The 26,326-nt window shown below is 40.8% G+C and overlaps 2 protein-coding genes across 3 annotated transcripts in view; one reads left to right on the top strand and one right to left on the bottom strand.

Annotated features, from left to right (window-relative positions):
• The first annotated feature begins 221 nt into the window (after nt 1–221).
• kmo (kynurenine 3-monooxygenase) lies at nt 222–19,462 on the top strand. Of its 2 annotated transcripts, XM_058064644.2 has the most exons (15): nt 222–381; nt 497–566; nt 660–757; nt 1,855–1,944; nt 2,571–2,619; nt 7,043–7,130; nt 10,090–10,255; nt 10,335–10,406; nt 13,229–13,350; nt 16,399–16,546; nt 16,629–16,686; nt 16,756–16,838; nt 17,847–17,948; nt 18,021–18,080; nt 19,199–19,462. In XM_058064644.2, exons 1-15 carry the CDS (start codon nt 319–321, stop codon nt 19,343–19,345), a joined length of 1,416 nt encoding a protein of 471 aa, XP_057920627.2. In that variant the 5' UTR covers nt 222–318; the 3' UTR covers nt 19,346–19,462. The 2 variants fall into 2 exon arrangements, with proteins under 2 accessions (XP_057920627.2, XP_057920628.2); XM_058064645.2 differs by lacking the exon at nt 497–566 and having other exon boundaries at nt 260–381; nt 602–757.
• Nucleotides 19,463–21,298: 1,836 nt separating this feature from the next.
• The window catches only part of opn3 (opsin 3), a 7,009-nt gene continuing 1,981 nt past the window's right edge, over nt 21,299–26,326 (bottom strand). The window contains exons 2-4 of the mRNA XM_058064442.2: nt 25,143–25,462; nt 22,678–22,929; nt 21,299–22,096 (exon numbers count right to left, since the gene is read on the bottom strand). Coding sequence (XP_057920425.2) covers nt 21,827–22,096; nt 22,678–22,929; nt 25,143–25,462 — 842 coding nt within the window. The 3' untranslated portion in view covers nt 21,299–21,826. The remainder of the gene's footprint in view (nt 22,097–22,677; nt 22,930–25,142; nt 25,463–26,326) is intronic.

The raw sequence follows: 26,326 nt of genomic DNA, 5'->3' as shown, positions 1-26,326 counted from the left end.
GACAAATTTCTTTATCAGCGCAGATCAAAAACTGCTGTGGTTGTACAGATAATTAAAGTTAGTAAATTAATATTAATATACAAAGAACTTTGTTTTACGTTTTGTTATACATTCATACTTAGTCCAGGATATCGCATTAGACCACATATTCAACCTCGCAACACAAAAAGTAAAGTGCAAAGAGCAGAGGGCAAACAGAGCTGTGTGTTTACTTTGAAAAGACTGACATTCATAAGCGTCTGTACTCCCCCTCTTACTTATATCTCTAACCTTTACTCAGCTCTGTCACTTTGGACGGGACGGCCAGTGGGTGAGACAATGGACAACTTGACTGAGAGACCAAAGAAGAAAAAAGTTGTAGCAGTGGTGGGTGGCGGATTGGTAAGAAAAAGTTAAATGTTGACTCATTGCATATTGTGATCTTCATGCTGACATTACATATGGTTCTCGCATCAGATGAGAAGAAATGTAATACACATGTGACATTGTGCTTTAGGTCGGTGCACTCAATGCCTGCTTCTTTGCCAAAAGAGGTTTCGATGTGCATGTTTTTGAAACCCGGGAAGGTATGCCAGCAGTTTAAACATCTCTTGACCTACAGACCTTTGAGCAGTTTGGAACCAGATGATCATAAAGTCACCGTCTGATCTCTTGGCCAGATATCCGGCGAGCAAAAACTGTCAGAGGGAGAAGCATCAACCTGGCTTTATCTCACAGAGGCCGACAGTCACTGAAGCATGTTGGAATGGAGGAGAAGGTTTGTTGATAAAATGGTACAGTCCTATTGCATCCTGTTCGGATCAACGTCAGAAGTGATTGTTGTGATGGTTAGATTCCATTCAGCTCCGCCTCACACACTTCTTAAGCACGTTTACGTTGTGAAATGTATTGGTAGTCACCACTAATCAATGACGTAACTTCTAACCGGCATCTCATAGCAACTATGGTGTGTTCAAGGACCGCTGAAGTGTCTAGTCTCAATGCATCATGGTCATGAATAGTGATTAATGAATGTTTTTGTGCGTCAGGTCAACTAAATTTTGCCAACAAGTTGAGACAACTAGAAATGTTAGGTTTTGACCCTCCCAACTAATCAAATAGTTCAGTCTTTTTTTTACTTTAATCCAAATTTCTGTTTGGTAGCCTTTTGTTTAGTAACAAAATAGTTGATTTAACATGGCATTTCTCCTTATTATGATTTGTGTCAGATTTCAACCCCGATTACTGCATTTAAGAAGCTGATACGTTCTGTAAAAAATTCCAAGTTGGCCCAAATAAAAAAAAAATTGTAACCTCGCTGCCTTCAAATTTGGATGAAATCTAGCAAATTATTTCACGTAACTTCAACACACAACTAAGTTTCTCCAACTTAAAAGACCAAGTTCACATGACTTATTGATTTGTTGTGGGAACTTCCTTTTTTTAGGTCAAATAACCAAATATTTTTGTCGTATTAACAATATAAATCAAGTAATCTCAAATCAGGTTAACAAATTATTTCAATAAATTTCATTTTAATTGTAAGTTGAATTGACTTGAGCTAATTAGTTAGACTAAATCAAAAGTGAGTTGAGATTACTTGAGTTCTATTGTTGATACAACTAAAATATTTGTTTATTTGACCTAATAACAAAAGTTCCCAAAACAAAACAATAAGTCATGTGAACTTGATCTTTTAAGTTGGAGAAACTTAGTTGTGAGTTGAAATGACCTGAAATAATTTGCTAGATTTCATCCAAATTTTAAGGCTGCGAGTTTACAAATGTTTTTTAAATTGAGTCAACTTGTATTTTTTTACAGTGTGTTTGGATGATGTGATGCGACTCCAATTTCATGTGTTTTTTTTTTTTTTAGATAGTGTCCCAGGGAATCCCCATGCATGCCAGAATGATCCATTCCTTAAATGGGATGCAATCTCCCATTCCGTACGGCAAGAAGGGCCAGGTGAGCCACTTTTCCAACCTTTTTCATGACATTGTAGCTTGCTAGTGGCCTGTGATTGGCTGGCGACCGGCCGCTGTATCCAGCTGGGATAGGCTCCAGCATACCCCTGCAACCCTAATGAGGATCAACGGTATCTAAAATAGATGGCTGCATATACGTAACTCACTATTATACAGCACATAACAAATCCCACAAGAACATTTTCATAAGATGCTATAATAAATGTTATTGTTTGTATTTGCAGTGTTGAATTCATCACATAGTGAAATGTTCCCACACACACACCATTCTCTATAAGGCACGCTTGGTACTGGGAGGTTCTTTTTACTCCATGCCAGTAGGAAGATTCAATATTGGGTTTGACACTTCAGTAGATTTAAAGGTACTAAGATGTACTAAGCATGTTTACAAGCAATGAAGCAACATAATCTGCTTATAGTGTCCAAGGTTTGCACGTCTGTTTATTTCATTCTGCTGCTGTTATTCTCATGTGCCAGCAATGAAAGAAGGATACACAATTTGGAAGCCTTATGATTGTGGAAAGTGTTTTTTTTTCCAATTTAGATGGAACATCATGCTGCCTGTTTGTGAAGCTGCACCATAATGAAACGTTGTTTTCCTTCCAGTACATCCTGTCAGTAGACCGGGCCAATCTGAACAAGGAGCTGCTAACAGGTCGGACCTTTTGTCTTCACGTAATGGCGCTGAAATGCTCTCAATGTGCTCACACTGAGCAATGAACGTGATAAAAGAATATGGCAGCCACCGCAATAACAATGGCCGTGCATTTTTTTAATCCAAAAGGATTTTCTGAATGTCTACACACTAACTAACTAACTAACTAACTAACTAACTAACTAACTAACTAACTAACTAACTAACTAACTAACTAACTAACTAACTAACTAACTAACTAACTAACTAACTAACTAACTAGCTAACTAGCTAACTAGCTAACTAGCTAACTAACTAGCTAACGAGCTAACTAACTAACTAACTAACTAACTAACTAACTAGCTAGCTAACGAGCTAACTAACTAACTAACTAACTAACTAACTAACTAACTAACTAACTAACTAACTAACTAACTAACTAACTAACTAAACATAAATAAGACTTTTAAGACGTTTAGTTTCACTTTTATTCCGTAGTTCTGGTTTTATACTTTATACTTCCTATTTTGCACGTGTTGTTTTCTGTCTGTTCCAATCCGCCCGTGTCTTGATCGGTGTTTGATTATTTGGTCTAGCTTGTGGTGTGTGTTTTGTTTGGGGGATTATTCCTTTTGGGCTTCTTTCTGTTGTTGTTGGATGGCTGCCATCGAACGGCAGCTACTTTTATAAAATAAACATTTGCCCTGCATTTGGGTCCAGGTCAGAACCACAACACAGTAGGATTTATCAATTCATATACTTTTGAAAAACATTAATAGAGTAGAGATACAAAAATCTGAAACAGAGCGTTTTGGGTAAACCCAAACTTGTGCTGGGATAGGCTCCAGCACGCCCGAAAATGAATGAATGAGTTGTTTGTTGGACAAATTCTATTTGACATTCTTGGGTTTCCACGGATGATAGAATGGATGATAGAATGGATGATAGAATGGATGATAGAATGGATGATAGAATGGATGATAGAATGGATGATGGAATGGATGATAGAATGGATGATAGAATGGATGATAGAATGGATGATAGAATGGATGATAGAATGGATGATAGAATGGATGATGGAATGGATGATAGAATGGATGATGGAATGGATGATGGAATGGATGATAGAATGGATGATAGAATGGATGATAGAATGGATGATGGAATGGATGATAGAATGGATGATAGAATGGATGATAGAATGGATGATAGAATGGATGATAGAATGGATGATAGAATGGATGATAGAATGGATGATAGAATGGATGATAGAATGGATGATAGAATGGATGATAGAATGGATGATAGAATGGATGATGGAATGGATGATGGAATGGATGATGGAATGGATGATAGAATGGATGATAGAATGGATGATAGAATGGATGATGGAATGGATGATAGAATGGATGATAGAATGGATGATAGAATGGATGATGGAATGGATGATAGAATGGATGATGGAATGGATGATGGAATGGATGATGGAATGGATGATAGAATGGATGATGGAATGGATGATGGAATGGATGATAGAATGGATGATAGAATGGAAGATAGAATGGATGATAGAATGGATGATAGAATGGATGATAGAATGGATGATAGAATGGATGATAGAATGGATGATAGAATGGATGATGGAATGGATGATGGAATGGATGATGGAATGGATGATAGAATGGATGATAGAATGGATGATGGAATGGATGATGGAATGGATGATGGAATGGATGATGGAATGGATGATAGAATGGATGATAGAATGGATGATAGAATGGATGATAGAATGGATGATAGAATGGATGATAGAATGGATGATAGAATGGATGATGGAATGGATGATGGAATGGATGATAGAATGGATGATAGAATGGATGATAGAATGGATGATAGAATGGATGATAGAATGGATGATAGAATGGATGATGGAATGGATGATGGAATGGATGATAGAATGGATGATAGAATGGATGATAGAATGGATGATGGAATGGATGATGGAATGGATGATGGAATGGATGATAGAATGGATGATGGAATGGATGATGGAATGGATGATGGAATGGATGATAGAATGGATGATAGAATGGATGATAGAATGGAAGATAGAATGGATGATAGAATGGATGATAGAATGGATGATAGAATGGATGATAGAATGGATGATAGAATGGATGATAGAATGGATGATAGAATGGATGATAGAATGGATGATGGAATGGATGATGGAATGGATGATGGAATGGATGATAGAATGGATGATAGAATGGATGATAGAATGGATGATGGAATGGATGATAGAATGGATGATAGAATGGATGATAGAATGGATGATGGAATGGATGATAGAATGGATGATGGAATGGATGATGGAATGGATGATGGAATGGATGATAGAATGGATGATGGAATGGATGATGGAATGGATGATAGAATGGATGATAGAATGGAAGATAGAATGGATGATAGAATGGATGATAGAATGGATGATAGAATGGATGATAGAATGGATGATAGAATGGATGATAGAATGGATGATGGAATGGATGATGGAATGGATGATGGAATGGATGATAGAATGGATGATAGAATGGATGATGGAATGGATGATGGAATGGATGATAGAATGGATGATAGAATGGATGATGGAATGGATGATGGAATGGATGATGGAATGGATGATGGAATGGATGATAGAATGGATGATAGAATGGATGATAGAATGGATGATAGAATGGATGATAGAATGGATGATAGAATGGATGATAGAATGGATGATGGAATGGATGATAGAATGGATGATAGAATGGATGATAGAATGGATGATAGAATGGATGATAGAATGGATGATAGAATGGATGATGGAATGGATGATGGAATGGATGATAGAATGGATGATAGAATGGATGATGGAATGGATGATGGAATGGATGATGGAATGGATGATGGAATGGATGATAGAATGGATGATGGAATGGATGATGGAATGGATGATGGAATGGATGATAGAATGGATGATAGAATGGATGATAGAATGGAAGATAGAATGGATGATAGAATGGATGATAGAATGGATGATAGAATGGATGATAGAATGGATGATAGAATGGATGATAGAATGGATGATAGAATGGATGATAGAATGGATGATGGAATGGATGATGGAATGGATGATGGAATGGATGATAGAATGGATGATAGAATGGATGATAGAATGGATGATAGAATGGATGATAGAATGGATGATAGAATGGATGATAGAATGGATGATAGAATGGATGATAGAATGGATGATGGAATGGATGATGGAATGGATGATGGAATGGATGATAGAATGGATGATAGAATGGATGATAGAATGGATGATGGAATGGATGATGGAATGGATGATGGAATGGATGATGGAATGGATGATAGAATGGATGATAGAATGGATGATAGAATGGATGATGGAATGGATGATAGAATGGATGATGGAATGGATGATAGAATGGATGATAGAATGGATGATGGAATGGATGATAGAATGGATGATGGAATGGATGATAGAATGGATGATAGAATGGATGATGGAATGGATGATAGAATGGATGATAGAATGGATGATAGAATGGATGATAGAATGGATGATAGAATGGATGATAGAATGGATGATAGAATGGATGATAGAATGGATGATGGAATGGATGATGGAATGGATGATGGAATGGATGATAGAATGGATGATAGAATGGATGATGGAATGGATGATGGAATGGATGATGGAATGGATGATAGAATGGATGATAGAATGGATGATAGAATGGATGATAGAATGGATGATGGAATGGATGATGGAATGGATGATGGAATGGATGATGGAATGGATGATGGAATGGATGATGGAATGGATGATAGAATGGATGATAGAATGGATGATAGAATGGATGATAGAATGGATGATGGAATGGATGATAGAATGGATGATAGAATGGATGATAGAATGGATGATGGAATGGATGATAGAATGGATGATGGAATGGATGATAGAATGGATGATAGAATGGATGATGGAATGGATGATAGAATGGATGATAGAATGGATGATAGAATGGATGATGGAATGGATGATAGAATGGATGATGGAATGGTTCTGTCCGTTAATAGAATGTGATCTTATCCGACTGCAGCAGACCCCTGCAATGAAATCAAACATGAAGATATTCTCGAACCATTCATTTGCACACAAGCCGATCGGCTAAAAAATCCACCGCTGTGTTCGGTCCTTTTCAAGATGAATACTAATCGGCACGGAGTATCCTTCCATTTCAGCAGGGGATGGACGCCAACGTCCGCTGAATGTTCTTATTTCTTCTGTTTGAAAGTTCAGCGTTGTGTTGTTATGTCACGCATGCGGTGATCATAGAAGTATCTTTTTTTTGGTGTCATTTTACTCCAACAGAAGCTGAGAGTTATGCAAACACAAAGTTGAACTTTGAGCACAAACTACAGGACTGGAGCACCGAGACTGGGATGATGACCTTCAGCAAGTAAGTCTTCACATCACAAGACACACAAACACATGCATGTAGAATAAATCATATATCATATATCATATGGGGGCCGCTCATTTGGATTCTTTGTTTGAACTCTGACATCATTGATCGTGTTCCCATGGTGTTCCTACGTGTTCCTAAGTACGCGGCCTTCAACATGTTTACTGCCTTGACTCTGGTAACCATTCAGCTGCCAGTGTGACTTTTACAAGCCTTCTAATTGGTTGTCTTTGCAGGCAAATGCTGCACACGATTTACAAGCCAATTAACAGTCAAGGTCATTTTCCTCAAGGGAATTGCAGGGGGGGGGGCACGTCTAATTGAATTCTTTTATTGAATTCATTCATATTCATCTTGTGTTTTACTTCATACATTGTCATCATAAAGAGCAGTTAGGAAATGACCATTCTTTCATTTAATTTGTTTATTATTTATGATTCATTTTCTTGTTTTTGATTGAACCGCACTGAAAATATCTGTTTCAAAATGTTCCTTATTGTCCCAATTTATATTAAAAGTAGTGATTAAAAGTATCACTTTAATAGCACAATAAAACTTAACAGTCATACAAGAAATATCATAAAAGTCTATAATGGTTGACGTGTTGTGATAAATACAAAAAGTGGTGAAGGTCATTTCTCCGGACAGCACAATATTCCCAAATGGCATTCAATCTGGGAAGCTGGAAAAGTATCTCTGACATAAACTACAACGTCTCCTCCTTTCCTAAACACGTTATTTATTAAATTTGTATTTACATTTGTATGCTAATTTGTGTGCAAATGTCCCTTTTGAGGGACGAATAAAGGCATATCTTATCTTATCTTATCTTATTATTATTATTATTATTATGTATGTCAGCCTCAGGTGAAGAACATGTTCACCAAGTTTCTGTCAACCTGCAAAAGTCAACATGAAATGAATGATCAAGTTGTTCTTGTTTTGAAATGATAAAATGATGCTTTGAATATTAAGGTGTCCTCCCAGTAACCCTTTATATATATATATATATACTTTATATATATATGTATATATATATATACTTTATATATATATATATATATATAGGTTGGAGATCAAGGTTCCACATCATCCTTGCTTGATTAGGTGTTCATATTTTGGCTGAGCGATGCTTTTTATTCTTGGTCAGAATATTCAAACGTATTTAAATTGTTTTTATGTTCTTTAATTGTGTGGCTATATTAATAGTTGATGATGATGATGATGATGATGGTGGTGATGGTGGTCGGAACCCAGCTGGTGGTGATGGTGGTGGTGGTGGCGACACAAGCCCGGTTGATGATGGTAGTCGAAATCCAGCTGATGGTGGTGGTGGGGCCGAGAGCCTAGTTGGGGATGGCGGTAGGAACCCAGCTAATGATGGTGGTAGGAACCCAGCTAATGATGGTGGTAGGAACCCAGCTAATGATGGTGGTAGGAACCCAGCTAATGATGGCGGTAGGAACCCAGCTAATGATGGTGGTAGGAACCCAGCTAATGATGGTGGTAGGAACCCAGCTAATGATGGTGGTAGGAACCCAGCTAATGATGGGGGTAGGAACCCAGCTAATGATGGGGGTAGGAACCCAGCTAATGATGGTGGTAGGAACCCAGCTAATGATGGTGGTAGGAACCCAGCTAATGATGGCGGTAGGAACCCAGCTAATGATGGGGGTAGGAACCCAGCTAATGATGGTGGTAGGAACCCAGCTAATGATGGCGGTAGGAACCCAGCTAATGATGGGGGTAGGAACCCAGCTAATGATGGGGGTAGGAACCCAGCTAATGATGGTGGTAGGAACCCAGCTAATGATGGAACCCAGCTGGTGGAGGCGGTGGTGGGGAGAGCCTAGTTGGTGATGGTGGTAGGAACCCAGCTAATGATGGTGGTAGGAACCCAGCTAATGATGGTGGTAGGAACCCAGCTAATGATGGGGGTAGGAACCCAGCTAATGATGGCGGTAGGAACCCAGCTAATGATGGGGGTAGGAACCCAGCTAATGATGGTGGTAGGATCCCAGCTAATGATGGCGGTAGGAACCCAGCTAATGATGGGGGTAGGAACCCAGCTAATGATGGGGGTAGGAACCCAGCTAATGATGGAACCCAGCTGGTGGAGGCGGTGGTGGGGAGAGCCTAGTTGGTGATGGTGGTAGGAACCCAGCTAATGATGGTGGTAGGAACCCAGCTAATGATGGCGGTAGGAACCCAGCTAATGATGGGGGTAGGAACCCAGCTAATGATGGAACCCAGCTGGTGGAGGCGGTGGTGGGGAGAGCCTAGTTGGTGATGGTGGTAGGAACCCAGCTAATGATGGTGGTAGGAACCCAGCTAATGATGGGGGTAGGAACCCAGCTAATGATGGGGGTAGGAACCCAGCTAATGATGGAACCCAGCTGGTGGAGGCAGTGGTGGGGAGAGCCTAGTTGGTGATGGTGGTAGGAACCCAGCTAATGATGGCGGTAGGAACCCAGCTAATGATGGGGGTAGGAACCCAGCTAATGATGGGGGTAGGAACCCAGCTAATGATGGTGGTAGGAACCCAGCTAATGATGGGGGTAGGAACCCAGCTAATGATGGCGGTAGGAACCCAGCTAATGATGGGGGTAGGAACCCAGCTAATGATGGTGGTAGGAACCCAGCTAATGATGGGGGTAGGAACCCAGCTAATGATGGCGGTAGGAACCCAGCTGGTGGAGGCGGTGGTGGTGAGAGCCTACCTGGTGATGATGGTTGCAACCCAGCTGATGATGGCGGTGGGAGCCCAGTTGATGATGGTGGTTTGTCCACTGGTGTCTAGTTAGTTATTTGGAATTCAAATGTTGTTCTTAGATCAATTGTGTGATTGTGATAGTTAGTAGCTTCATCCACGACTGGGAGAACCCAGTTACATCTGGTGAAATCCATGAATGGCCGGTGTGTGAATGTTCCAATGCCTTGCTGTGCTCACCAGGCCAGATGGTTCCAAGCAGGAGATAGAAGCAGACCTCATTGTAGGATGTGACGGAGCCTTCTCAGCCGTCCGCAAGCAATTCCTTCGTCAAAGCCGCTTTAACTACAGTCAGACGTACATCCCTCACGGCTACATGGAGCTCACCATGCCGCCCATCTGCGGGGAGGTCAGTTTGTCTCGAAGGCCACGATGGATTTATTTTAAACAAATGTGTTCAATCTCCTTGTGCTTATGCTCATTCCTAGTATGCCATGAAGCCCAACTATCTTCACATCTGGCCCAGAAACACGTTCATGATGATTGCACTCCCCAACTTGGTACGTGTCATTCATGTGTCATTCATGTGTCATTCATGTGTCATTCATGTGTCATTCATGTGTCATTCATGTGTCATTCATGTGTCATTCATGTGTCATTCATGTGTCATTCAAGTGTCATTCAAGTGTCATTAACTCACGCTGCAGTGGAACCTCGGTTTTTGTTATTACGGCTGTCACTTTTTACTTCATCCTTGGTATTTGGCAATGATTTTTAGCAAATATTTTCATGAATAAATCATGCTGTTTTGTAGTTGCCAACTGCCTCTTGTCAGTAGTGCGTAGTGTCAAGTATACGTATTTAAGCAAATGTATTATGTATTTTTTGCCTAAATTAAGTATTTTCCAGAAAAAAAATGCAAAATGAAGTAAAATACAAACTGGAAGGCATTCAAAGTACTTACTCAAAGATGTGTATGATATGTGGTATTCTACGTTGGTCACTGGGTGCCAGAAATGTTACTGTAATGTTCAACATAGGGGTGTTATTTCATGTCTAGAGGTCTCTAAAAAACATGTGATCAGGTTTTCCATATGCTAACTACGGAAATATTCCCGTCACGGTGCAGGAGTCAGCCAAAGTTGACAAACAAAGTTTGTATTATGGGCCATTATTTTATTCTGAACTAATATACCGTTAGAAATACCAAAGTTTTTGTATGTTTTTGTTGCTTGTTGACGCGTCCCACTTTGTTTGATTGTCCTTAAACGCACCATCGCGCATGTGCTAACTTTCTCCCACACTACACTGATAGACTACTCTACTATATTTTTCCCGTTGTTCTTTCACCTTATATTTGGTGCCAAATGTTGATACTACAGTATGTAGGTATTCATAACAGTATTTATTAGTGAGTACTATTCCGCATATTTGTTCTATTAACCTCAATTTAATTCATGCTAGCACGCTGCCCGTTATAAGACAACAAAAACAAACTCCAGCAAGAGTCTATGGGTACAAAAAGGTTAGCGATGACATATTAAAGAATTTCCTAAGCAGAATCTGTCTGTAGTGTCCCAACTGTAAAAGAGCCACTATCCATTCAATTCAGTTTCACTTTGTAATATATTTCAAACATGCATAGAAAGTACAATAGGAGAACAAGAGTTGGACAATTTGTTGTCCATAAAGTCCACCAACATGTAGAGGATTTGTTTGGGCACGCAACTATTTTGTTATGCGCAGCGTTTGGCCGCACAATAACATACAGTACAAAAACTGTAACATATTCGTATGCGCATCCATCAGCCTTGGCATCATCAGCGTAGTCAGCAAAATCGGCTGCAAAATCTTCTAGGCATAGTTGACCTCAGCGACGACCTTGGACGCTTAATTAGCCTCATTTGCCTTTGCGGACTTCGTCATCAGGAGTCTTACGCTGCAAAATGTTAAGCCACCTCGTGATTTTGACCTACATTTCCCACAGCTGTTATCTTCCACGTCATGACTCTCTCTTCTGCTTCCATTAAAACCTTTCTTCATCTGTCCTGTCCTTCCTAATCCCAAAGCGTGTCAGCAGCTCCTCGGCCGTCTCCGGTGAGACAAGGTTAAAGCAGCTGACTTTAAAGGGCATTAGCACCGTCACTCACCGTCCTCAGCACTCGGGACGGCTGTGGGGGAACGCGTATTTGCTGCTGTGGCTGCCATGGTAACAGAATCAGTGCACATCGGTCCCTGTGGGGGGGGGCTTTGTTGATGGAAACGACTGTTCTGATGAGCAGATAATGACAGTCATTACTTAGATTGGGTGGAGTTTGGTCATTCTTCAATTTGAAAGGAATTCTATGAATAATGTATTATTGGAGATATGTGGAAAACACGGAAACCACGGAAACCACGGAAACCACGTATGAATTCCTGCAAATGACTGACAAAAACAAAAGACTAAATATTAACTCCTAACCTTGGACTCGTATCCCTGACGTGGAGTGACACGGAATAATAGCCCGTTTGGGATAATAATTAACTGCTGAATGCCACAGAACTCATGTAGAAGTTACTGTTAGCGTACTTTCCCTCCGTGTACCCACCAGTGTGTACACGGTGACGCTCCGGCCTACCTAAAGGAACCCCTCCTCCTCACGCACCCTCCTCCGCTCTAGCAGAGCCAACCTCCTCAGGGTCCCCAGAACCAAGCTGCACAGCATGGGCGATCGAGCCTTCTGCTCGGCTGCTCTCTTTTTTATTTTATTTTTAATTTTTTATTTTTAATTTTTAATTTTTAATTTTTTATTTTTTATTTTTTATTTTTTATTTTTTATTTTTTATTTTTTATTTTTTATTTTTTATTTTTTATTTTTTATTTTTTATTTTTTATTTTTTATTTTTTGTATATACCTTTTGTTGTGTTGTTTATTGCTTCACTGTAGGTTTTATGCTTTCTGTAATGTAAAATGCAATATAAATAAAATTTATTGTTATTATTATTAAGATATTTGACAGAAGGAAAACCTGAATGTCCTTTTAATACTTTAAAAGAAAGTACAGTGGAACCTTGGTCAGCGTACGTCTCAGTTAGAGGACATTTTCCGTTTAGCGTACAATATGGCGTGCGTGAAATGAATACACTGTACGAGTCCACCTGTTCTCGTAATGTATTTTTGTTGTTAGCATCCCGTTAGATTGCTAACACACGAAACAGGAAGTAAGTAGGGAAGTGTTGCCCATCTATGATGTCATCAGTGTTTGCTTACTAACACGTTTATTTGACAATATGGTCGTTTATACATATTCATATTTCTGTTATTATTTAGCGTCAGCCCACTTGTCAAAGTAGAGTAAATATTGTCAAGCATCTTTCCATCTTCTTTGTTTCTTCAAGGACAAGACTTTTACCTGCACCCTCTTCATGCCCTTTGAAGACTTTGAGAAGATCACCACTGGAGATGAAGTCATCGGCTTTTTCCACAAGTACTTCCCAGATGCCATTCCGTTAATCGGAGCGTAAGCCACTTCCTCACCTCCACCTGTCCTCCCACTTTGCTTTCACGGTCCTTAGCCTTTGTTTCCCGATCCAAGCTTGGCGTGCCGTTCCGAGAAGATTGTCGTTCCATTGACTCCGTCCTGATGAGCACGGCCTGCCAAGCGTGAAATTGAAGTCGGGCTGTTTCGTGTCTTTGTGTCGGCTGCTTTTAATTGGAGGGGAAGCGTGTGTGGAGAACATAGCACACAAGAGAACGTAGAATGAAGCGTGTGTGGAGAACATAGCACACAAGAGAACGTAGAATGAAGCGTGTGTGGAGAACATAGCACACAAGAGAACATGGAATGAAGCGTGTGTGGAGAACATAGCACACAAGAGAACGTAGAATGAAGCGTGTGTGGAGAACATAGCACACAAGAGAACGTAGAATGAAGCGTGTGTGGAGAACATAACACACAAGAGAACATAGAATGAAGCGTGTGTGGAGAACATAGCACACAAGAGAACGTAGAATGAAACAGGTGTGGAGAACATAGCACACACGAGAACGTAGAATGAAACAGGTGTGGAGAACATAGCACACAAGAGAACATGGAATGAAGCGTGTGTGGAGAACATAGCACACAAGAGAACGTAGAATGAAGCGTGTGTGGAGAACATAGCACACAAGAGAACGTAGAATGAAACAGGTGTGGAGAACATAGCACACAAGAGAACATGGAATGAAGCGTGTGTGGAGAACATAGCACACAAGAGAACGTAGAATGAAACAGGTGTGGAGAACATAGCACACAAGAGAACGTAGAATGAAACAGGTGTGGAGAACATAGCACACAAGAGAACGTAGAATGAAACAGGTGTGGAGAACATAGCACACAAGAGAAGGTAGAATGAAACAGGTGTGGAGAACATAGCACACAAGAGAACATGGAATGAAGCGTGTGTGGAGAACATAGCACACAAGAGAACGTAGAATGAAGCGTGTGTGGAGAACATAGCACACAAGAGAACGTAGAATGAAGCGTGTGTGGAGAACATAACACACAAGAGAACGTAGAATGAAGCGTGTGTTGAGAACATAACACACAAGAGAACATACGTAGAATGAAGCGTGTGTGGAGAACATAACACACAAGAGAACGTAGAATGAAGCGTGTGTGGAGAACATAACACACAAGAGAACGTAGAATGAAACAGGTGTGGAGAACATGGCACACAAGAGAACGTAGAATGAAACAGGTGTGGAGAACATAGCACACAAGAGAACGTAGAATGAAACAGGTGTGGAGAACATAGCACACAAGAGAACATAGAATGAAGCGTGTGTGGAGAACATAGCACACAAGAGAACATAGAATGAAGCGTGTGTGGAGAACATAGCACACAAGAGAACGTAGAATGAAGCGTGTGTGGAGAACATAACACACAAGAGAACATAGAATGAAGCGTGTGTGGAGAACATAGCACACAAGAGAACGTAGAATGAAACAGGTGTGGAGAACATAGCACACACGAGAACGTAGAATGAAACAGGTGTGGAGAACATAGCACACAAGAGAACATGGAATGAAGCGTGTGTGGAGAACATAGCACACAAGAGAACGTAGAATGAAGCGTGTGTGGAGAACATAGCACACAAGAGAACGTAGAATGAAACAGGTGTGGAGAACATAGCACACAAGAGAACATGGAATGAAGCGTGTGTGGAGAACATAGCACACAAGAGAACGTAGAATGAAACAGGTGTGGAGAACATAGCACACAAGAGAACGTAGAATGAAACAGGTGTGGAGAACATAGCACACAAGAGAAGGTAGAATGAAACAGGTGTGGAGAACATAGCACACAAGAGAACATGGAATGAAGCGTGTGTGGAGAACATAGCACACAAGAGAACGTAGAATGAAGCGTGTGTGGAGAACATAGCACACAAGAGAACGTAGAATGAAGCGTGTGTGGAGAACATAACACACAAGAGAACGTAGAATGAAGCGTGTGTTGAGAACATAACACACAAGAGAACATACGTAGAATGAAGCGTGTGTGGAGAACATAACACACAAGAGAACGTAGAATGAAGCGTGTGTGGAGAACATAACACACAAGAGAACGTAGAATGAAGCGTGTGTTGAGAACATAACACACAAGAGAACGTAGAATGAAGCGTGTGTGGAGAACATAACACACAAGAGAACGTAGAATGAAGCGTGTGTGGAGAACATAACACACAAGAGAACGTAGAATGAAACAGGTGTGGAGAACATGGCACACAAGAGAACGTAGAATGAAACAGGTGTGGAGAACATAGCACACAAGAGAACGTAGAATGAAACAGGTGTGGAGAACATAGCACACAAGAGAACATAGAATGAAGCGTGTGTGGAGAACATAGCACACAAGAGAACATACGTAGAATGAAGCGTGTGTTGAGAACATAGCACACAAGAGAACATAGAATGAAGCGTGTGTGGAGAACATAACACACAAGAGAACGTAGAATGAAGCGTGTGTGGAGAACATAACACACAAGAGAACGTAGAATGAAACAGGTGTGGAGAACATGGCACACAAGAGAACGTAGAATGAAACAGGTGTGGAGAACATAGCACACAAGAGAACATAGAATGAAGCGTGTGTGGAGAACATAGCACACAAGAGAACATACGTAGAATGAAGCGTGTGTTGAGAACATAGCACACAAGAGAACATAGAATGAAGCGTGTGTGGAGAACATAGCACACAAGAGAACATAGAATGAAGCGTGTGTGGAGAACATAGCACACAAGAGAACGTAGAATGAAGCGTGTGTGGAGAACATAACACACAAGAGAACATAGAATGAAGCGTGTGTTGGGAACATAGCACACAAGAGAACGTAGAATGAGTTGCGGCTCCGTTTGGAGAGCAAGCCTCTGTGTGATTTCATTCCCGTCTTTGGCCGCTCCGGCTTACTCGTCTGGGAAAGACGCCTCAGGAGGCCGCAGCCCAGACGTACTCGGTTAGCGAGGTTGCAGCTGTCTAAACGAAGGAGTGCTGTAATTATTTGTATTCCCATTGGCTCCTCCCAGTGATGCTCTCCGAAGGGATTATTTCCGCCTGCCCGCCCAGGCCATGGTCTCCATCAAGTGCTCCCCGTATCACATTGGAGACAAGTGTGTCCTCATGGGTGACGCGGCGCATGCCGTGGTGCCGTTCTACGGACAGGGAATGAACGCTGTAAGTGTACGACGGTACGAAAGAAGAGTAATATCCATTTTTTTACGTGACTGGACTTCCATTATCCATTTATGCGTGATAGGGTTTCGAAGACTGCATCGTCTTTGATGAAGTCATGGACCAGTTCAAGGAGGATTTGGGTAAGTGCTCGGACAATGGCGATACAGCCAATGGATTGGTCTGAGTGTTTTTTTGTGGAATGTACACAGGTGCTGTACTGCCGGAATACACCAGAGTACGAGTTCCCGATGACCATGCAATCGCAGACCTGGCCATGTACAACTACATAGAAGTAATACACGTTTTTCTCCTGTCTCCAATTTGACCTCATACTTGAAAATACCGTACTGCAGTGCAAATACTGCAAATGTTGGACAAGGGCCGGTACTGGGTGGACATATTAGGGACACCATTTTTTGCAAAAAGTACTCCGTGTACAAAGACAAACTTCCCAAATATCATGGAAGGTCTTTTTTAAATGCACTGGAGACAAAAGATTTTTAAATTTTTTTGGTGGCACAGGTTTATTTTATTATTAGTTATTAACATCAACAATTATTTTTTTCTTGTTACATTATGCCTTTATTTATTTTTATTTATTTATTTATTTATTATTCTATTTTTTTCATTAAAACTTTTTTTGTTAATTCTATTTCTCCAACGTGGAAAAAATTTGAAAAGACCTGCAAGACTCGTATTGAACAGGATGGACCCCTTTAATATAGTAAATAGTATTTTCCCATCTATATTTCTACCAGAGCTCTCAATTGATTAAAACATGTAATTGTAATTAATCACATGCTGTCTATAGTTAACTCGTAATTATTCGCATGTCATTTTTGTATCTCTACTAAGAAGGGATGTACGTAGATCTCTTTATGGTAAACGATTTGAAACTGAAAATGATAATTACATCAAATTTTACGTAAAAGGTTATCAAATTTGGGAATATCGGACATCATTTTGTTACAAACTAATCTACAGTTAGAAATCCTCCATGAATGTTGACCGTTTCGAATGGTGATTTGTCCCACTTTGTTTGACTGTTCTTGAACACACCTTCTCGCGTTCTCACATGCTTTACAGATGAATACTTTATTCATCTCCATGAAAAATACAGTCAGAAAGACCACTAAAGTGTATTTGGACTCCTTTTCTTTGGCCTCGTATTTGCTCCCAAATGCTAATGTGTGTATTTGTGGTACACCACCGCTCTGAAAAACACGTCCGGGCTTGTACTTAATAGGAAATAAATGTTAAAATAAGAATAGCGTAAACACTCCCGTCATTTGTTTTGCAGATGCGATCACATGTCAACTCCAACTGGTTCCTTTTCCGAAAACGTGTTGACAACATCCTCCACTTTCTTCTGCCAAAGAAAATAATCCCACTGTACACAATGGCAAGTACAGTATATCCGTAACATGCAGAATATCATGTAATATTCAAGTCAACCATTAGCTTCTGTCTCCAGGTCACGTTCACCAGGACACGGTATCATGAAGCTGTGGAACGCTGGCACTGGCAAGACAAAGTAAGACGCTTTCTTCATACCAAATGCAGTGAAACTTTGGGTTTTTGTGGGCCCAAAACATGTCTAGTTTGCATAAAAGTGTGCTAGTCTGAATCTCTTTCCACTGAATTGGGTGCCCAAACAAAGCAAACACGTGTTGGTGGTAGTGCTTCTTTCACAGTTGGGACACTATAGACAGATTCCAATCATCCATCCATCTAGCCATCCATTCTCTTCCTCTTATCCGGGTCCGGGTCCAGGCCCGAGTCACATCGGTCTCAGTAGGGAAGTGCAGACTTCTCAGGCTCTGGACGCCTTGTCCAGCTCCACTGGGGGGACACCAAGGTGTTCCCAGGCCAGCTGTCCGACATGATCCCTCCAGGGTGGCCAAGATCTGCCAGGGGGCCTTCTCCCGGCTGGGCATGCCCAGAACCCCTCAGGGCATCTGGACTGGATCCCTGAGCCTCCTGATATGAGGTGACTGGACTCTGAGCCTCTCCTGGATCCTCCTCTTTTAGAATCCCGCCACTATATGGAGGAACCTTATAGTAAAATGGATTAATTTATTACATTTATTAATATTATTTATTTTGATTGTTATTTATTTTGTTAATATTATGACAAAAAAAAACAAAACAAAGTTTTCAATAAGGGGAAGAAGGTGTAATATTATGGAAATAAAGTCATAATATTCTGAAAATAAAATTTCCAGAGATTAAATAAGAAGAAAGTTGAAATATTTGGAAAATTAAACAAAAAAAACAGCAGCAAAAATGGGAAAAACACAAAATAAAGCTCATACTAATAATACTATAATACTAATAATCATACTAATAATACGCTTCCCCCCACTGCATATCCCAAAGCTGAGGTGTACTGTATCTTATCATATCTACAAAATATCAAAGTGGCCTCTGCATATTTTCATTTTCCATAATGTGGCCCCTGGTGGAAAGTGCTGCCCCCCTTGTCATATATTCATATATTGTACATGAATAACCCCAAAAAGCATGGAAGGTGTGAAGGCATCTGCACCATGATTGGTTTGTTTTGGCTGACTTGAGCATCAAACACCAACCAAGTAATCCATTTGCATTTTACTGACTCAAAATGGAAAACTACTGTGTGTATTTTTACAGGTGATAAATCGGGGACTGTTGTTTGGTGCAACGGGAGCCATTTTGGGAGGCTCTTACCTGCTTGTTAAAAACCCCCCAGACATCAACAAGCTCTGCATCACCATGGAGAAAGTTTGGAACAAGCTCACACCGTTTGGGCCCTTTTAGGTACTCAGCAGGATTTCTCCGACCCGACTACGGCGATTAGAACCTGACTTGCAGGAATTGAATCATCCACTTCAGAGAGACTAAATGTCATACCTCATGTTCTATTAAAGTCAATATGAAGATGAATCAGTCGAGTGGTACGTTCTTTGTTACTCTACCGCTTTTTGTGTAGTTCCATTTGTGAAAACTGTTCCTATTAAATAGGACCAAATGTGCTTTTTTTCCACTTTTCTGACCTATAAATGTAGTTAAAATGTTATATTCTCGTGTTAAACGATACCATTGGGATAATGATGTTTGCACATTTGGAAGTGAACCCTGACAGACATTTGGGATGGTTCAAAACGCTCACTTTCAGAGGGACTTGCAAAACTGTCCCTGTGTGATGTCACAGAGGCCGTAGGCGTGGCCTGCTCTCTGCCCGCCCCCAAGCTCTGCCACAAAATATTTTCATCTTTTTCATTTTTGTGAACATGAACATGAAATATCGGCCAAAATGTGGCAGGACCAGAAGCAGCTCGCGCTCGCCGGGAAAGCGATCAATAATGGCGGACACGCTGTGCATCCACACGGCGCCCTCACGTCCGGCTTCTGAGCTCTACCACACCGACAGTGCCACTGACAAAGTGTGTACGACAATGAGTACTCCTCCCTAGGTTGCCAGACGTCCAACAGTGGGCATGCCCAGAGGCGGAATAAATGAAAACAGACCATTTTGACAGGAAGCACAACTACAAGGAAATACAGCTGGAAAAGGTGCAGATTCTGGAAGATCTAGAAAGGTTTCTGTGTTGGTTATTTTGTGTAGCTGCTCTATATGAGTCCACAACAAGGGTGGAAAAATGAGCCTAATAAGTCCCCTTTAAACAAGGCTACAGAGGCAGGAGGTGTAATATTTCATATAGATAAGGAAGAAAAGCATAGCATCAATATATTTTATATCCATTAAAAGCATCTAAAAAGGCAACTATTTGCAGAAATATGTCAAAAAAATTGCAGAAACGTGTATTTAATGTAACAAAAGGAGCAAAATCACAGCACTAGCTGAGGAAAAAAGGCACACAAAAAAGCATCAAAACACAAACTAGGCAAAGCTCCATACAAACAATAGAAAAGGGATAGAATGGGATAGAATGGGATAGAATGGGATAGACCGGGATAGAACGGGATAGAATGGGATAGAAGCAGCATCATCTTAGCAATGGAAGCCACCTAATTACTAACTGGAGGCAGCTGCGTCTCCCGGCAACACAAAGAAGATCACAGAACATGAACTCAGCTCCTCCATGACAAATGCTTTTCTTTGTCTAGCCGTTTTCTAGACCGCTTGTCCTCTCTAGGACCTGCTTAGGACCCCTTTAGGACCTCTCTAGGACTAGTTATTGAGCTGCAGCCTACCTGCTGCCTTTGGTGGGGAGGCAGGAGACCCCTGGAGTGGCCAGTCAATCACAGAACACACAACCATTCACACTCACCTTCACACCACATGCATGTTTTGGGGATTTGAGAGGAAGCCCCCCCCCCCCCGGTGAAAAGCCATGCAAGGAAAAGGTATGATTTTATCGAAGAATATCATTATAAAAGGTAGATAGGAAGATAGTTGCCATGTTGACTTCCCTTCCGTATTGAAAATAATAATTTGATTTTACTCATGCAACATTACACTCTTTCCTCATAATATTACAAAAAAAGAAAAGAAAAAAAGAAAAGAATAATTTGCAATTCAGTGATGATTGCGATAAGACTGCAAGCTCAGCTTCCCCAAAAATGTCCATAAAAAGACTGACTAAATAGGATCTAGCATACCTTCATCTTTTGTTTGATATTTGTATATATATATATGTATATATATATATATATATATATATATATATATATATATATATGTATATATTCATATCTGACAGCCCAGGAGGTTATGAAAGAAACATGGAGGACCACACTGAGGGCCAAGACTCATCACCTCTCATCAAATTCCCTTCAGTAGCCTTCCGACATACAAGTCAAAGATCTTCAACATGGCTGCCCTCGTCACATGGTTGAGATTTCCACAGGACGTGGATGGAAGGTCCACAATATACAATAAAGTATAAGTAAAATATACAATAAAATATACAATATACAAAATACAGTAGGATGTTTTTATTCAATGAATATTCTGAATGTCCTGCTGCTTTATTTTCTTATTCTTTCATGTGATGCACACAACCAAAGCGTCTCTTATGGCATGGAAATCCATAACGTGTTACTTATATATGACATAAATGAAAGTTGATATAAGTTGATGACTACATGAAATGTCTTATCACCATAATATCATACTTCCTCTGGACCGCGTTCAGATGGAAGTCTATCAGTGATAAATGCAGTAGAGAAAAACCTCTCCCACACAAGAAGATGTGGATTTTGGCTCAAAGTTGTCCGAAGGCATACTGAGTTGGGAGGGGGAGGGGGGGTCCAACTCAGTCCAGTCTTTGGGGGTCACAGCGGCTTGACTTGAATGACATTAACAGCAGACTCTGCGGCATTGGAAGTCACATCCAAGCGGTGCAGGTCATCACTGGTGATGATGAAGACGATGGAGGAGGAGTTGAAGGTCACCTTCTTCTTGGGTCGCTTTCGGCCGCTGCATGAACTCGAAACCACGATGGGTCGGATGGGGCGCTCCGTCGGAGTCAGGGGGCTCTCTTTAAAACTGCGCTGCAGCCAAGACAACCTTGAACACAGCAGCTGCAGGAGACAGCGGCGGAACTGGGAAGGGAGATGGACACTTAGTTGGTGGTGTTTTTATGTACTTGTTGTATTTACCTGAAATACCTTTGCCTTTTGCCAAATTGTTCAAAGCCAGACGGGGCTGAGGTAGTTATTATTTACTTAGTACACAGCAAATAATATCCCATGCCAATATTTATCCACTTTAATAAAGCTGAATACAGTAGTCCCTCGTTTATCATAGTCAAGTTCTGATTATCGTTATTAGAGCATAGAAATCCTGCTCATCGTGAATCTTTTGTATTCCTTATATTTGAATTTTAGTCCATTTTGCCATTTGTATGCATGGAAATATTGAATTCATTCCAAAAGTACATAAGATTTTGTTGAATATGCATATTTTTGGTCTGTACCAAACCATACAGCAGCATGATTTATTCATTGACGTGTTTTTATGAAGTGACGATGCGTGCCTTTGCATCATTCGGCCCCTGGGTGTCGCTGTTGGCTCACCTTTCTCCCTCTCTTTGCAACCAAACAGCTGATCATGCTTTGATGGAACTTATGTCCACCAATAGGAGTGTGGCGTCATATTTGGTATTTCATATGTGGCAACTAACCTTCCGGTTCATGAACACGTAGATGAGGGGGTTGTACGCCGTGCTGGACTTGGCAAAGAACGAGGGGATAATGGCCACGGTGGGCGAAACCACGCTGCCCCTGCCGAAGGCCTCCATCATGGACACCACGGCATAGGGCGTCCAGCACACAAGGAAGCAGGAGATCATGAGAAGAAACATGGCAGCTACCTTCTTCTCATATCGCAAGATCTTGATGATCTGGACTGTTTGGAGGTCCTGAAGGGAGCGCAGCTGAAGGAAGAAGAACAGAAGAAAAAGTAAAAGATGGTTAAGGTTCTTCTCCTTTGCGGCAGTTTCCTCCCACAGTCCAAAGTCATGTACTCCGAATGTCCTGGAGGTGTGAAGGTCAACGGCCGTCTGTGTTCATCTTTCCAGGATTTCCTCGCCTCTTAGTCCGAGTCTGCTGGGACGACCTACAGTTTATCCATGACCTTGAACAGGACAAGTGGATAGAAGATGGGTCATGACTAAAGGATGTGGTTTTACTACTCCATCGTTTTATTGCAGCTGGTCCACACTGATGGTGAAATGGAACCAGGACATCCACAAAGTGGATTATTACAAACCAAAACATATTTATTATTATTGTTTATCATTTTTTGGTTCTTTCCAGCTGGTTAGTAGCTGTCCAGTTTGTTCATAATTATGTTAATAATAATGTTGTTGTAGCTTGGGTATTTTGCACGTCACATTATATGTAAATGAACCATTGTTGGCGCTTTTTGGAGCTTTTTTTCCATAAGGCTTTATAGGCGGAATGAGTGTTTACCATTAATATTCTGAGCAACATCTTTTTATCTGTTTTTATACATTTCGAACGCACAGAAAAGAGAGTTCATGCCTCCCACAAGGATCGTGGACGATGACAGAATTCCCCAAAAGTGCATTTTTCTTTTAAGTCTCCTATTACCTTCATTGAAGATGTGATTGTTGCCAATCAAGATCAACACGGACACCACCTGCGTGTTTTGCCATGAATTATTTCTTGAATTCAATAATGTTTGTCACCTTTTTTTATCAAAATGCTGGAACTGGCAGCTTTCTTTTACTCCATTTTGTGTTGTTTTGAAGCTGTGACCAAAAGACTTCAGCTGAGAAACACGGCACGACGTGGCAAAAAACAAAGATAGTGTGTACGCTGATCTTTAAGGAAAAAGTTACCTCAAATGTCCTTTTATCCCTTTCATTTACCAGTTATATTTATTTATTTACATTGTATGTTTTCTGCACCTATAACTGTTAAACCATGCGTTTTGTGTTGACATTGTTGGCTTCCTGGAACATTTGAACAGATGAATGATGCCAAGCAAGGTTCCACTGAATAATTACTCTTTTCTGCATGTAAAAATGTCAGGATTCTCTACATAATGTGTCATTTTTCTTCATATGTTTGGGTGTCTGAAACATTTTTATTTTTATTTTTATTTTTATTTTTATTTTTATTTTTATTTTTATTTTTATTTTTATTTTTATTTTTATTTTTATTTTTATTTTTATTTTTATTTTTATTTTTATTTTTATTTTTATTTTTATTTTTATTTTATTTTTTTTATTTTTTTTATTTTTTTAATCTGTTTTATTTTTCGTTTTTCATCCAACCTTTTGGAACAAATTAATGAGGAAAAAAGAGGTTCCATTGCCTCTGAAAGCTGCAGTTGTGTTTTTTATGAATGCACTGTTTGTGTTACTGAAATCTTCTCCATCTGTATTTGGGAATTTCCTGGCACCAAAAATCCTCTGAGGGCTTCTGAAGATTTAGAAAATGATGTGATGTGTAATAAGCTCCACTCGTGCCTCTGAGAACTCAGCAGATAAGCCAATAGCTTGCGGCAAGGAGGAGTATCAGCTCATACTTACATACAAACACGCCACTACGGACAGATTGACACAAACACATCTGCCGTACCCGAACGCTAAGCCATCAAAACGCCCACCCAGAGATCAGACGTGTCCCGCAGTTGGGTGAGAATAAGAATAATCAACGTTAACACAGCCATTTCATCGTAATCAGAACAGCCCACACGCTCGTCTTTTATCAGGCCACACGAGAGAAAATTGTCAGGTGGAAATGAAAGGCAGCAGTCAGTCAGTGAAGGTCGCAGCTTCTTTTCACAAACGCTGCAAAGTGTGTGCTATGGTTTTATGGAATCTTATGCCATGTAATATTCATTCCAACATAAATGTATTTAAGTACAGTTCATATCCACATACGCGAACGTTCCGTAGACGACATCATTTTAGTCTGGAAAAGCAAAAAAAGCGCCAATCAATCTAATTGAGGCTGTAATGTATCCCAAAATACAAACGCCAGAGCCAACACAAGAATGTGGCTCCCAGTCTGGACCTATTTACGGACCAGAACCAAAGTGCATAGTCAGCCATTCCCGTTCTCAGGTCTTCAATGTCAATCATCGGTAATCAAACCCCAGATACAAACTTCTCACCATTTTGACCGTGTAGAGGATGTTCCCATAGCAGTAGACCATGATCCCCACGGGTACGAAGAAACACGCCAGGAGGAAGAGGAGGATAAATGACGCATCATTGGGGTCCTTCGAAGCCCAGTCCAGGGAGCATCCCAGCTGGTGGATCTCCAGCGTGTAGCGGTTCCAGCCCAGGAGAGGTGCACCGGTCCAAACCAGGGAGTAGACCCAGATGTGGGCGATGGCCCGCCACGCCCAGGGGAAGTCCACCACCTGGGCGTGGACCACCCGGATGTAGCGCTCGTAGGCCAGCGCCGCCAGAGTCATGATGGAAACGATGCCTGGGAGAAAGACCGAGACCAGGACTTAGGATTTGGGTCAGTGGTACTCTTTTATTGTAAAGCCTTGAAACCTTTGAGACCAAGACCAAGACCCCTTCATCATCACGTCTGTCATGATGAATGTCATGATGATTGTTCCATTTCGGTCAACACACACACACACACACACACACACACACACACACACACACACAGCCTATATAGCTATCCAATTACATAGACTAATACCCTTGTCAAAACTGTCATAATTCATAAATGTCCTCATTAATGGATGAAATGCTGCATTGGCATCAATGGACGGACATGCAGGCTACGGAGGGGGTTGGTGCGGGTTCACATCCCGACTTCCCGGATAGACTTTCTGCAGGACGGACATGCTGAGCCTGAACCGACGATGAACGTCGTTCTTCAACGTCCAGTAAAGTAATACTTTATAAGTACTATGAGTAATACTTTGGATGAGGTGCAAGGATGAACAGAGAACATTGTTTCCTCACTGGAGGACAGACAAGAAGGATGAGCTATATTGTTTATTTTGGTTCAATGCCGAGCCGTAGCAACAAGGATCTCTATACTCCATCATGAAACCCGAGCAAGGCACAATTTGACCAAAATTAGAATCCCGTGAATCATAACGTTCTGATTTCATTGTCAGAAATGGGAACTTGTATTTCTCATTCAGATTCTCCGTCATCCAAGTCATGGTTCTCCACAAACAACAACATGTGACATCTCTCCTCCAGTGGAAGGCGTTTGGCCAACAACAACCCGATTGGACCACGCCCAGAGGACACACCCGGCAGAGACACGAAGAGAAAGACCTGACGCTTTTGGATTCAAGTCTATAGTCAACCTCAATATTTT

Source organism: Doryrhamphus excisus, linkage group LG10, assembly GCF_037039965.1.
Source record: "Doryrhamphus excisus strain RoL-2023G ecotype Guam linkage group LG10, RoL_Dexc_Guam_v1.1, whole genome shotgun sequence".
NCBI classification, from domain to species: Eukaryota; Metazoa; Chordata; class Actinopteri; order Syngnathiformes; family Syngnathidae; genus Doryrhamphus; species Doryrhamphus excisus.
The sequence above is the reverse complement of the archived record's forward strand: the minus strand, read 5'-3'. Positions and strand labels throughout refer to the sequence as shown.

What these genes read in the sequence shown, in the direction of transcription:
- kmo (XM_058064644.2), top strand. Translation starts at nt 319, where the DNA reads ATGGACAACTTGACTGAGAGACCAAAGAAGAAAAAAGTTGTAGCAGTG. An exon ending in TGTTTTTGAAACCCGGGAAG is followed by an intron (nt 567 to 659) that starts GTATGCCAGCAG and finishes TCTCTTGGCCAG; the next exon opens with ATATCCGGCGAGCAAAAACT. An exon ending in ATGTTGGAATGGAGGAGAAG is followed by an intron (nt 758 to 1,854) that starts GTTTGTTGATAA and finishes TTTTTTTTTTAG; the next exon opens with ATAGTGTCCCAGGGAATCCC.